The sequence below is a fragment of the Pungitius pungitius genome, chromosome 14 (assembly GCF_949316345.1).
Source record: "Pungitius pungitius chromosome 14, fPunPun2.1, whole genome shotgun sequence".
NCBI classification, from domain to species: domain Eukaryota; kingdom Metazoa; phylum Chordata; class Actinopteri; order Perciformes; family Gasterosteidae; genus Pungitius; species Pungitius pungitius.
This window is the reverse complement of record NC_084913.1, coordinates 15,902,476-15,915,469: the sequence shown is the minus strand read 5'-3', so window position 1 is coordinate 15,915,469 and position 12,994 is coordinate 15,902,476. Positions and strand designations below refer to the sequence as shown.

The window sequence follows — 12,994 nt, the reverse complement described above, 5'->3', positions numbered from 1 at the left end:
GACGTGCAATGTCCGGTTTGTGCTGCAGTTGAAACGAATGGGAATAAAACCTAATCTCTATCTGAGGATCTTTGGCTCTACTTCCAACACATCTATGTCATGACTACCCACCTGTTGCTCCAAACATGGAGCAGGAATGTGTGTGTTTGCAACCCCTCAGCATTTTTATTATCTCAATAATCCACCAGGACTGCAGGATGATGTATCCATACGAACATACTGTATGAATCCAACATGTTCTGCAGGGAGAGGCAGATCTAGCGGGAGTTTGTGAGTCAAGTTCTTGATAACAAGAAACAACATCAAGAAAACACAAAAGTCAGGCTGACCGGGCTTTTTGCACCTGGAAACTGAACGTTCAAGTGCCAAAATAGTATATATCTGCGCTCATAGTTCTTTTTTTAAAAATGTTTTTAAAAAAAGAACTATGAAATAGCCTACTTCTATATTGTGGTGAAGTTGTGAGCAACCTAGTTTTGTTGTGTAACTGAAGCACTTTTGTTTGTAGCGAATAAAAGTCGGGAGTGTTGAGGCGCTTTGAAAAGTTTAGCGTGGCTGTACACCTGCAGTCTCCCCAAATAAAGAAAATGGGCCGGACTACAAAGCGCCCCCCACCCACCCTTCCACACGCACGCGCACACACGCACAAACACACGTTATACACACGCACACAACACAGTGTTTTCTGGGCGGGTCTTCCCCCCCCCCCCTCTTCCCTTCCACTCCCCGTGCACTACTTTAGCACGCAGTGTTTCTCGGGCTGTGCACGTGGAGGGACACTACTGCCGCTGCCGCTCGCGCCCCTTCTCTCGTGACTTGTTAGAAACGTGTTATGTCTCGAGCCCGGTGCTGTCATCCGCGGCGCTTTTCACGCACTTCCCAGAGCCGTCGCGCGACCGGAGAAACGTTCGGTGAACCGTGCAGAGAGAGCCGCGCAACTCGGAGTACTGTTGTTATCTCCCCCACGTCCCCCCCTCCCCCTCCTCCCTGTGCCGCGCTCTCAGGGTCGAGTCATTGTACATAAGTATGGTAGATAAAGGCCCCTTGTTGACATCTGCCATTATTTTTTACCTGTCCATTGGGGCAGCAATTTTTCAAGTCTTGGAGGAGCCCAACTGGAAGGCGGCTGCGAAGCAGTATAGTGACCAGAAGGATACGATACTTAAGGACTACCCCTGTCTGACGGAAGATGATTTGGACAAAATATTAGAGGTATGGTTCTAGCACGAAACCCCTCCTAATGTAAACGCTCTGTTGCCCACATATGGTCATTGCTGCATCTGCGGCTGACCTGTGGAACCGCTGCGGAAGCTTTCTCCACACTGACCAGACACCTGAGACGTGACTTGTTGTAACTTCATGGTTCCTCCTTGTGTGTCAACACGGCTTACAACACCATAACAGCAACAGGTCACCCAGGCTATCGTCACCGAAAGGTCATTGAACGGTTACACGTTCACATGTAAATGTTTTCTCTGACCGGCTGCTTATTGTCATGATGGTGATGATTATTTTATTATCCAGTTGAGTTGATAACAGGGCAGTCAGTCTGTCTGGGACAGTGACTGTGGTACCCGGGTGCTGAGGGTCAATCCCCTGGTTCATAGTGTTCCATTGCTTTAATTTCTTGTGAAAATTCTATTTCCTTGGCTTGTTGTAAAGCCGGTGCCATTGATGTGTGTGTGTGTGTGTGTGTGTGTGTGTGTGTACACATGGTAAGTCAACACCGCATGCGATTCCACAGGTGTTTGCACCATGACGTGTTTGTCCACATCAAGAGGCTTCCTAGACATCAGCGTTGATCCTTTTGGGAGTGAGAAGATGTGATGTTTGAAGTCCATCGACTTGATCCTTGTGTTTGTGGTGTACACATCATGTGTGTATGCAACACCCGAGTCACACTGGTTCCTTTCTGTCTTTTGTCTTTTTGGGGGGCTTTTGCACTTCCAAGTAAGACCAGCAACATGCCTGAACCTGTTCCCCCTTTACAGGCCTCATCAGTATCGGGGAGATTTATTATCCCCCACCATCCCCCTTCTGCTTCCTCCTGCTTTTCCTTCTTGTGTTGAATAGGGGGGTTTGTGAAAGGGATATGCCTGTGAACCCCCTCCTCCCCATCTCCCCCTATCACCATTCAGTGCATCTCTTTCAATGACAAATCCCCACAAAGGCCAGATCTGCCTCTTGGTGTGGACTGGGGAATATCATCCTGGAGAGATTTGGGAATTTTATTTCCAACTGCTCCTGTGCACTCTCTAAAGGACAAAGAATGTCATCTGTGAGGTTCCACAGCACCGTTTTTAAAACGATGATATAAAATAGGCTTCTTAGCCTATTTCCCCCTACAGATGCGTGCTGTAAGGGCTGTAAAGTCTGTGTATTAAAATGGGTACAGTATAAAGTCCTTGAGATGGCTTTTATCAACTTTTATTTGCATGAGCGGCAGAGGTTCTTCAAGGTTTCCATTGTGGAAACTTTGCTCTGCGCGTCAATGATTTTCAAATATATAAACAGGCTTAACGAGAGACGGCGACACTCTTGTAAACTCTTCTGCTGTTTTACTAACAAGGAGTTTACTATTAACTACAGGACCCTTGAAGTGGTCACAGTTTAGATTTTATGGTCCATCAATGCTGCGAAACATGCAGAACATTAGCTCCACTGCAAATAAGAAGGTGTGTGTGTGTGTGTGTGTGTGTGTGTGTGTGTGTCATTGAATTGGATCTGGATCTTCGCGCTGAGAAAACAAATAATATGCAATTCGGTGAAAACCCTGTGCGGCTGAAGAGCGAAGGGAGAGAGTGCCATCAGCTAAGAGCCACGGATGCATATCGGGGGCACGTATTGTAGTTTTTGGTGAATTTTGAAAACTCTAAATGTACCTTTTCTAAGTGCAGCTTTGGTAAGCAACTGGCCTTTTTGAGTTCCCTTTTAGCACGACGGTTCCCTCCATCTCACGTGACTTAAAGACCACTTGTGGCCTCAAAGAATACGTTTGCAACACGCCGCTGTCACATGTGTAAAGTGAAGCTTGGCCTGAAAATGCACAATGAAGCAGCGCTCTGTGTGCAGCGTTGTTCATGTGTCACGGGGCCGCTGGCTGGAACTAGCCCAGGCTTTCATCCATCTTTTGAGAAGTTACACTGAGGTCAGGGAAGGTAGTGATGCATTTACTTGTCATGGTTCTAGGTTTAGGAAATGAATTGACAAGACAGGGAATTCTTTATTGCCTTCAATGGGTGCTTTCAGTACGATGTGGGAATGCCACCGTCAGCATAGCAACACTGGTCTGGAGTGAAGAAATGAACTTTCAGTGTTCATTAGGCCAACAGAGAAATTTAAGAATGAATAAAAACACCACATGTTGTGTTAATGCGGCCAGTTCTTAAACCTTTCATTCCCAAATCCGTCACGGTTATAATATGCTCTGCTTACAGATGGAAGAGTCATTTTGCTGTCTGGGGATATTTTACAGCTTTCATGTGTCCACCAAATGAAGAAACCAGCTATAAAAATGATTGCATTTGTTCTCCCTGCGCTTTGGCCAAAGAAGACTCTGCATAGTTTCTCATCCGCATTGTTCCCAGCAGTCAGTTGTCAGACTAGTCGGGCGGGCCCTGCCCACCAGCAGCTGGGGAGCTGCGCCGCCGGGTGTCCTGATAACCGTTGGTCTGTCACTGAAGGGGCCCGTGGCAGATGCCTGCATGATTGCCAGGTTTTTCCAGCAAAGGAGTCCTTTGAGAGCGAAAGCATAAGGCACCACATTGTGATGTTCCTAATGAATGTAATGTACTTCTCCTTTAGCAAATCTACATTCTCAGTGGAGACTGCTCACTGGTGGAATGCTCTGCCATCACACACCTACCTGCACAAAACACGTAAAAACCTTGTTTCACCTATATGTGCATTTGTCTTGTTCAGTGTTGCTATTTATTTATTTATTTTTCTCTGTCAGAGGTATGCTGTATATTTGCTTGTACGGTAGCTGGGATTGTTCAGACAAAGCATTCACTACTCAGAAGGCGTTACAGCGACCAGGCCATGAGTGGAAGTCAGTGTTACGTTACTCATTAACAAGACTGCAGCGTGTTTTCATTTAACACATTTTTAGACCTTCTCACTCCTGCTTTTGTCCATACACAAAATCCCACTTGGATGTTTCTGATAATCAACAAGATGGCTGGTTTAACTAAAGGGTAGTTAAACCAGCAATCACAGTATCACAGTGTCTTTCATACTTCTCCCTTTTGATTGGTTCTCATTGTTATTTGTGACTTGAAGGGACCAAGATTTGACCAGTTGATGACCTTTTCACCTTGTTATGGACCATGAGTTGAACTTGTCCTCAGCAGGTTGAATAAAAAAGCCTGTTCGGTAATGTTTGAACAGCTTAACTTAGCGGGTGCAGTAGATCCTCTGTATGGTATCAATAGAGGACATCTACAGCTAACATCTGAAGTGTGCCTTTTTTTTAAAGCGCTCACGTTGCTTGCCGTGATCTTGCACTCTGCCCTCATTATCTTCCTGCGAATCAGCGCTTTGTAGGTCTCAAACTTCAGGCAGACTGCGGACATGTGCACAAAAGCTTCATTAGACCACTGTAAGGATGTTGCACAGGCAACACACATGACTCATAGGCATAACTTTTGTCAATGTTTTCCAATCTAGAACTGGCGGGGTAAAATTTCACGTGGGTTGGAAAGAATGGTTCCTTGTGTGTGGGGATTCATTTGAATCCTATATTTACTTTCATGTGGTGAAACTAGTACAGTGCTGGAAACAAATATTCATTCAATGCCCTTTCTCTTATGTCTGTGGGCAGTTAAGTGAACATGCGTTTCAGTTGTTTCTTACCGTTTGTGGAAAATACTAGTGCATTAGACACATCTTGATTTTTTGTGTTGTGTTGACTAGTCCATTAGGCCATAGCTGCAGTTGTCAGGTATCAAGGGTTTCTATAATGATCAGCTTTAGGCAAATAAGATTTGCTCAATAACGCATGAATATGTAACCAGTAATCATTGACGCTGTGTGTGGATTAAGGAGGATTGTTGAATGATTACGTGCATAAGCGCAACCTCCTGTCACATTTCTGACAATAGTTGGAACTCAAACGTGGGCATCACATCACTGCTGTCCTTCTAACGCCTCCCACCCCTCCTCCCTGGCTGGTAATTACAGCACACAGCTGTCACAGACCTGTTATTAAGAACCAAGACTCTTCCCATGCTTAAGGGCTGATGCCCATATTGCCAACCCTTACATATTTCACCACATCAAGCACAGTTTTGAGGCAAGAAAAGTGTGCGTGTGGTTCATCGTCCCAACGCGCATGGCCGGATGTTTGAGAATAGCCAACTGCAGTTTCTGCTGTGGCTGTTCTGGCACACATCTGGTTGGGAATGATTGAAGCATTTGGGTCTCCTTTCAGACGTCAGCACTTCCACTTCCATGTAAGAGGCATCTGATGTATGCCGCGCTCAAGGGCTGCTCTAGGGGGTAAGAGACAAAATAAGCACAAAAAAATGAATTCAGTCCATTTTTGGATCTTGAGAAAGCAAAATAAACTTAAAGTGCAACTACTGAGGAATCCGTCTTTAAACAATCTTGGGATTATAAAATGTCTGGTTACACCTTCCTGAAGCCCGATGCAAGCAGTGGTCCATGCCATAAAGCCCCTTCAGCGATGGTGATTCTCAAGGGTGCCTGATGCCGTTTCACCTTGTCAGTGCCACTGAAGATACCATCTGCATATTGCAGGAAGGATGTGGTGGAAACAAATGGAGCATTCACACAACAGACTTCCTGTCATCCTTTAGCTTAAGCTGTGTTTACACTGGCGGTCGGCGCTGCAGCGCGAGCTTCTGCAGACGTACGCAGGCGTTTCTTAGCTATGTGCGCAGCGTTGTTCACTTTAGTGCCAAAGGGCGTACTGCAAGATGAACTGTGAGAAATCCAAAAGACGACGAGTGTAACTCAAAGACGTGTCGGCGAAAACCTATAAACTAACCTTGTGAAAATTCTTTGTGTTTCAAAAAGCCCTCCAGGGAATTTTTTTTGTAAAATCCCCTGTTATGTAAATGTTGCTTTTATCAGTGAACTATTTGTTCCAGTCACTTGATGGCGCCCACAAAGTTCCAACAGTCCGGGGGTGCACATAAATGGCGCTTTAGTCAGATGGGCCCCTTGTTTTTAGCATCCATTTGTTTTGAGTTACCTGAAATTATTTTAAGTTGGAATCTACGTCCTCAGGTGGTGTCTGATGCTGCAGGCCAAGGGGTCACCATAACTGGCAGCAAGACCTTCAACAACTGGAACTGGCCAAATGCTGTTATCTTTGCCGCCACTGTCATCACCACCATCGGTAAGCACTTCTTGTTTGTTCAGTCTTGAGGGTTCTAGTTCTGATTTGCTTTGTCAAAACGGACTTGACTGTTGCAGAGAATGAGATGGTAATATTTTACTCTGTTCCAAAAGTAACCTAAGTAGATGATTGGCACATCCCATCCCTAAGCCCTTTTTTTTTGCTGTCTATTCCAAAGGGTATGGGAACATTGCCCCGAAAACATCAGCAGGCCGTGTATTCTGCATCTTCTTCGGCCTGTTTGGTGTGCCGTTGTGTCTTTCCTGGATCAGTGAGCTGGGAAAGTTCTTTGGTGGAAGAGCCAAGCACCTGGGCCAGTATCTAACCAAGAAAGGATTCTCACTGGTAAGTTGATACAAGCGTTTACTTACACTTGTTGGGAAAGTTCTTTCATTTCTCTCTGTTATCACAAAGCCTAAAGTAATGATTTCTTCCATTCTCTTTTCAGAGAAAGGCTCAATTCACCTGCACAGCTATATTTCTCCTCTGGGGTGTACTGGTGCATTTAGTCCTTCCACCATTTGTCTTTATGTCACAAGAAGGTTGGACGTATATAGAAGGCTTGTACTTCTCCTTTGTCACTTTGACCACGATTGGTTTTGGAGACTTGGTGGCAGGTAAGCTGAGAATACATTGTTGTAAATGAAACCAATTCAATTATATCATGTCATAACTTTGAATTCAAATGACAGTTGACCATTTTATTTGTCCTTGCAGGTGTAGAACCAAATAAAGAATACCCAACTCTGTACCGGTATTTTGTGGAAGTGTGGATTTATCTGGGGTTGGCCTGGCTTTCTTTGTTCTTCAACTGGAAGGTGCGGATGGTGATTGAGGCACACAAGGCACTGAAGAAGCGCCGAAGGCTGCGCAAGCTATCTCTTGATGAACTGCGGCACTACAAGGAGTCTCACAAGGCTGCACTTCGTCAGCCACCCACTCCCAATGACGTCAACATCTTCAGCTTCCTTTCCAAGAAGAAGGAGGGCTACAATGACTTGATCAAACAGATCGGCCCCAAAAAAGATGGCGGGAACAACGGCATCGAAGCCAACACCCTAATTAAATCCAAAGCGACGGTCCGTTCAAAGAGCTGCAATGATGCTCCTAATTTGAACAGCCACACCATCCTTAGTCTGGACCGATCGCCGCGCCAAAAGAGGCGCTATAGTTTCAGTGACCGAGTGACTGTTGCTTTTTCCAAGTCCAAGAACTACCTCCTTGGATCAGATAATGGTTTGCTACTAACAGAAGACCAAGTTGAAGGTGACTTGGACCTCAACCAGGGCCGAATGTACGAGAACCAGCTGGACAAGGACGTAGACCTGAAGGACGGAGAGGGGGGGGATTGTGAAGCAGGCGGTCGAAGGACATGGGACTCAAAGGAGTTCCTCCCCCTAACATTTAAAAATGCAAATATTACTTTTATAGACGAGGAGAACTTTCTTCGTAATAACTTGGAGGAGGATGAAAATTGTGATGATGATTCTAAGGCAAAACTATCCATCACTACATGTGATGAAAACATTGAAGCAAACTCCAAGGAGGAGCATAGTTCTGAATCTGAAGGGTCTGTCTTCACTGGTGACGGGTCAGAGCACGGCCGCTCCTATGAGAAACTGGTGGAGGAATATACAAAGGAAGATAATACCGAATCTTGAGATCACAAAGCCTTCAACTGTATGAAGCCCAAACATCTTCCAGGTTCTCTTGTATTCAAATAGCAATTGTTTGAATGGATATCAGAAGTCCCATTGAACTTTTAGGGGTGTGATAATGACTTTTAAGCAAAGATCAAATTTCTATGAAATGTTGTGTTTATAGATGAGTGTTCCTATCAACCTTTGTACAATCTTCTGTGAATATGGATAACAACGTGACATGTAACTCATGAGTATTTAACAAATACACTATTCGTGCCTTTTTATGTAGTCTGAGAAACTAAATGCCTCGTTTATTGTCCGAACAAGAACTATTTACCCTGAGGTCTGGTAAAAAACAGGAATGTGGAAATGTATTGGATTCCCCGTAGATTCTGCTGTGCCTATCCACCATATTGGTGTTTCATAATATTTATTCAAATGAAGGACATGGTAGCTTTTATCCAACAGCTGCTGGGTTTATATGTTTTCCATTGCACAATTCCACCTAATGAGGACAGTTTAAAGTCTATCCGTGCAGACTTTCTTTTTAAAACCTGAGCCAAACATTTGTCCTTACAGAAAATGAAGGGGGTTAAGGACAAATGCTCCTCCTTGTCACTTGTGTTTTGTGAAGTCCTTGTTGCTTTCTGTTCATTTATTACTGTGAACCATAGCATTGTGACACGCACTAGGGGTTAACAGTGATGCAATGCACCCTGTCTGGAACTAACTCTAACTTTTTATATTTTGTATCAACAAGGGAAGCATTTATGGCAAATGTGAATACCCTGCCAAGAGACACTCTAAATGATACTTCGTCTCCCTTTATTTTATTACCGCTGTAAAAGAACAATCCCCTTTGGAAATGATCCTCCCAGTGTCACGTGATGCTCAGCCTTGTAGATTACCCTCCAATTGCTTCCGTGAACACAAACTCTTATTGTTGCTTTGCGTTGACGTGGCAATCCGTGGTGTCTGCCGTCTCTCCCGCCGGTGCAAAGTGGGAACGCAACCGTTCCAGCAACAACGTTGTTTTATTTGTTGCCCCTTTTTATCACGGTTTTGCTTTATTTTATTTCTCATGTAAAGACGGACCAACATGAGTGTTTGGTCGGCCGCAAACACAGTTCATGCTCATGTTTGCCTTTGGGGGCTCGCACTTATGAAAAGGTTAAACCAAGGTTGACCTGTAAGCGATCAATGCTCTGACGTGTGTTTCATCAGGAGACATGGAGCCCGAGGTATCGGTGCTCATAACTATCGTTTTGTATTTCTATCTTGTTAAATGTGTACACAAAATCTTGAAACTCCAGGTTCCAACATTTAGTCCATTGCTTTTCCCAGTCTGACTTTAGAAAGGTTCCTTACTGCTCACCAGCTGCCTTTTGCACACATTGACTTGCACACAAAAACAGGTACAGTGGATATCGAGATTGCGATGTCACTCTATGCGACACTTTGTATTTTAACTGCTCGTGGATAATATAAATCAAAGTATGGTCCATCATTTTGACCATATTTCAAAGAGGCCTTGAATCCAAACTCATTAAAACCCATTGCTCCAAAATGTTTCTTTAAGTTGCTCCATTGTGTAGAACTCCAGTAAAGGTTTTTTTTCTATGTTTGATTTTAAATTATTAAGTTATTCATGTTTGAAAAGGTTTGCATGTGAATTCCAAACAAACCTATATATTTCATGTTAATAAACATTTAATAAAACCTGACTGTTTGGTGATCCTTACTTTTATTTGACCATTTTAATATAATGTATTTTTTTTTTTGAAAACACAGAGTTAAGTAAATGCAAGATCAAATGTTTTCAGGGACCCCAAATCAGGGTGATGCTACTTGTGTTGTGTTAAAATAGCCAAGTATCCCCCCCCCCCCTCTCCCCCCCCATACACAACTTTGAAGACAGATGCATGTGAGGCCCTGCCTTTATTAATTTATATAATCTATGTCTGTCCCTCACTAAGAACCAGTGAGCTGCAGCAACGGCTCCTGTTGGTGTTGGTGTTAGCCTCTGTGGTGGTTAGGGGTTAAGTTACAGCAGTGGCGGGGGTCGTGGTTTCATCAACAACCCCAACACACAGCCGCAACAGTAAAAAAACAAAGCGAAACCGACATGAGGACTTGACATGCATTGTGTTGAAACCATGCCGAGCGGCTCCAGGGGACGAGCGCCGAGAAAGACGTGAAGGGGAGAGGTGGAGACAGGCAGGTAGCAAGACAAGAAAGACCGTGAAACAACACAGAGTGACAGAAAACTTCCTGTTAAATGTGGAATAATATGTTACTGAAAATATATTTAAAAAATGTAATAAAACTGTAAAAGTGATATGTCCTTTCTTTTAAAGAGAGAGGGTGGCAGGGAAAGCAGTGCCCCCCCCCCCCTCCCGCGCTAGAGCTACATATCTCTGATGTGGGTAAGTCTTGATTTCCTGTCTCTCCGGGTACTCGGGCTTCCTCCCGCGTGTGACTGAGTGTGAATGCTTGTTTATCTCTGTATCAGCCATGTCATTGGCTGGAGACCAATGCAGGGTGTACTCCGTCTCTTGCCCGATGTCAGCTGAGATTGACTAAAATATTGACTAAAATATTTAAACTTCCATAATACAAGCTCAGAGTCCTGAGACATGAGTTGATGTTGAGGGCCATCGTCTGAGCACCAACCCGTTGCTGTTTCATCATGCAGAGGGGCCGACGCTGTGATCCAACCGGTGTTACTAAATATTCACCAACTCACTGACGTGCATAGAAACTGGAAAATAGGATGGAGGATGCACTGGTGTCTTTTTTTAGATATCTTGTCTTCACACACAGTGTCCTTCCTTCCTGCTTCCTCCTTCATTCATATGTTTGGTGCACAGACTAACCTACAGACGTACAATAACAGCCTTGGTGTACATTCAAAATTGAATTGAGAATGTAAAGGTGCCGTATTCAAAAAAACCTGTGCAACACTTGTAATGTTGGGCAATATTTGCATCATGTATTCCCTTCTTTTTAATCAAAGTGACACCTGGCAAGGCTCGCTGTGCACACAAACATCAAGGTTATGCTGTCATACAAGTGAACCCCACTGCAAAGGACCTGGACCTAACAGCGACGCTGAAAACCCATGAAAACCTTCTGCACAAACACAATGTAGTCCCGCTCATTTATCTGTGCTTTTAAATGGGGTTTTTTCTTGGAAAAAAGCTGTTAAAATAGCCGGATGTGCCAAACAATTCAAAAGATTAGCTTGTGCACAACAAGTTGTAGTTAATACTAGCTAGAAACGAACGCCTGAATGGATGCAGAAGACTACGCCCTCGCTTCCATGATATTGACGGAATTATGGCTTTAAAAAATTGAAGAAAAAAATCCCAGCAGCATTTGGGTATTTTTCGTATCTCTTAACTTCCATTGCCTCGCAGTTATTTATCAATCTGCTGTGCAACAATGTTTAACTACATTTCCACCATCAATGTTTCACTAGTGGGTGGTGAGAGCCTTCGCCCTTATGAGTTAACCGATGATGGTTACTGAACCAAAACAAAGACACGGCTCATTGCGGAAAATGTGCTGAGCCTGGTGGAAACCACAATGTGTCCTGCTACTGTGGGACTCATGAGCCAACACAAATCAACCCCCTTTCATAAGTTCACCTCGCACCACAGTCCGTTAACATGAATACTGAGCCCATTGTTGTTTAGTTATCCCAAAGTGATGAAGCCTTTGTGCAGCTCCTGGTTGAGCTCTTTCACACCCGGAGCTACAGTTCTAATGGATCAATTGTGAAACAGGTTTGTAAACTGATTGGTTCAGGGAGAGGACACAGGAAGTTAGTGAGGGAGGGTTCCACACTGAAAAAGCCAGATACCTCCCACTGGAGTTGGTGAAGATCTAAAACAGAGCTAGTATAGAGACTTCTTCCTGTGAAGACAGAAGCTGTGTATATGTGATGGACGTGTAGAGGAGCATGTCTTGTTTTTAACAATTCTGCCACATCATCTAAAAAGGAGATGATTTGCCAATTTACATATTCACAACTATATAATCATTAATCAAAGTTAAACATTTGGCCTTTTTCTTGACTATTTGGGTCATGGTGCATCTCTATCAGACAGTCTGGTGGCAGATCAGAATCATTACGTACATGATGCTTATGCATGGCCCTCCAACCCCATCCCCCTCTCACCATACACTCTTGATAAAAAGTTGAACCCCTACAACTACTTTGTCTATTTTATGGTTTTCTTGTTAGCACGTTGCTTCGATCGATAGTGAATGAAATGTGCATTTTGGTAATGATTTTTTTTTGGGTGAGTTGAGTGTGGAGCATGTACAAACAGCTTTAATATCCTTGTAGCCTAGGCTTTGATGCTTCCAGAGATATGTGGCATTTATTATTTTTCTTGATGGTATTTATTAGAACTATTGGGTTTGATCCAATCCCAGACCCACAGGTGACATTTTTAGGGGGGAAGAGAATACCAGCACTTAAAGGATGATTCGGGGACAATGTTGCTTGTTAGTTAGCTGGAGAAATATAAAAGGAGCTACAGTATATGAAATACTTCTCACAACCGCAACTTCATAATGCTCAAATTGCAATAACCTCAGGTAGAGGTTGTGTTTCACACAACTTAAGCTTCATAAATTTCATCATGTCAGCAGTGATGAATCTGTTTGGTCAGGGGATTTCAGAGCAAGATTAGATGAGGATAAGAGACAATATACCTCTTTTTGTGTTTGCTGACTAACTCGCTGCTGATGGGATCTGGAAACTTGTTTCCAGTTTATATAAAGCTTTACTTTAAGGATTTCAACATTTAGTGTGGTGTGGCCGCAAGAGCTACACACACTACGGTGCAGAAGTTCACCGAACAGACTTTATACGTCACAAAGGAGTTTCCACAATGTTTACATTGAAGAATGCAAAAGGACTAGGATTTACACCAAATGTAAAAAGCAGAGCGGAAAATGAACCGTTGGTGCGATG

General features: G+C 43.7%; 1 protein-coding gene across 1 annotated transcript; it reads left to right on the top strand.

The window, feature by feature from the left end:
- The first annotated feature begins 735 nt into the window (after positions 1 to 735).
- kcnk5a (potassium channel, subfamily K, member 5a) lies at positions 736 to 9,721 on the top strand. The gene is made up of 5 exons (XM_037487168.2): positions 736 to 1,212; positions 6,253 to 6,364; positions 6,543 to 6,709; positions 6,813 to 6,981; positions 7,082 to 9,721. The coding sequence occupies exons 1-5, from the start codon at positions 1,027 to 1,029 to the stop codon at positions 8,023 to 8,025; spliced, it is 1,578 nt and encodes a 525-aa protein (XP_037343065.2). The 5' UTR covers positions 736 to 1,026; the 3' UTR covers positions 8,026 to 9,721.
- The last annotated feature ends 3,273 nt before the right edge of the window (positions 9,722 to 12,994 follow it).

Bases quoted from the DNA above. Each gene is read 5' to 3' on its own strand.
- kcnk5a (XM_037487168.2), top strand. From the start codon at position 1,027: ATGGTAGATAAAGGCCCCTTGTTGACATCTGCCATTATTTTTTACCTG. The intron at 1,213-6,252 runs GTATGGTTCTAG...CTACGTCCTCAG, and splicing joins ATTTGGACAAAATATTAGAG to GTGGTGTCTGATGCTGCAGG. The intron at 6,982-7,081 runs GTAAGCTGAGAA...TTGTCCTTGCAG, and splicing joins TTTTGGAGACTTGGTGGCAG to GTGTAGAACCAAATAAAGAA.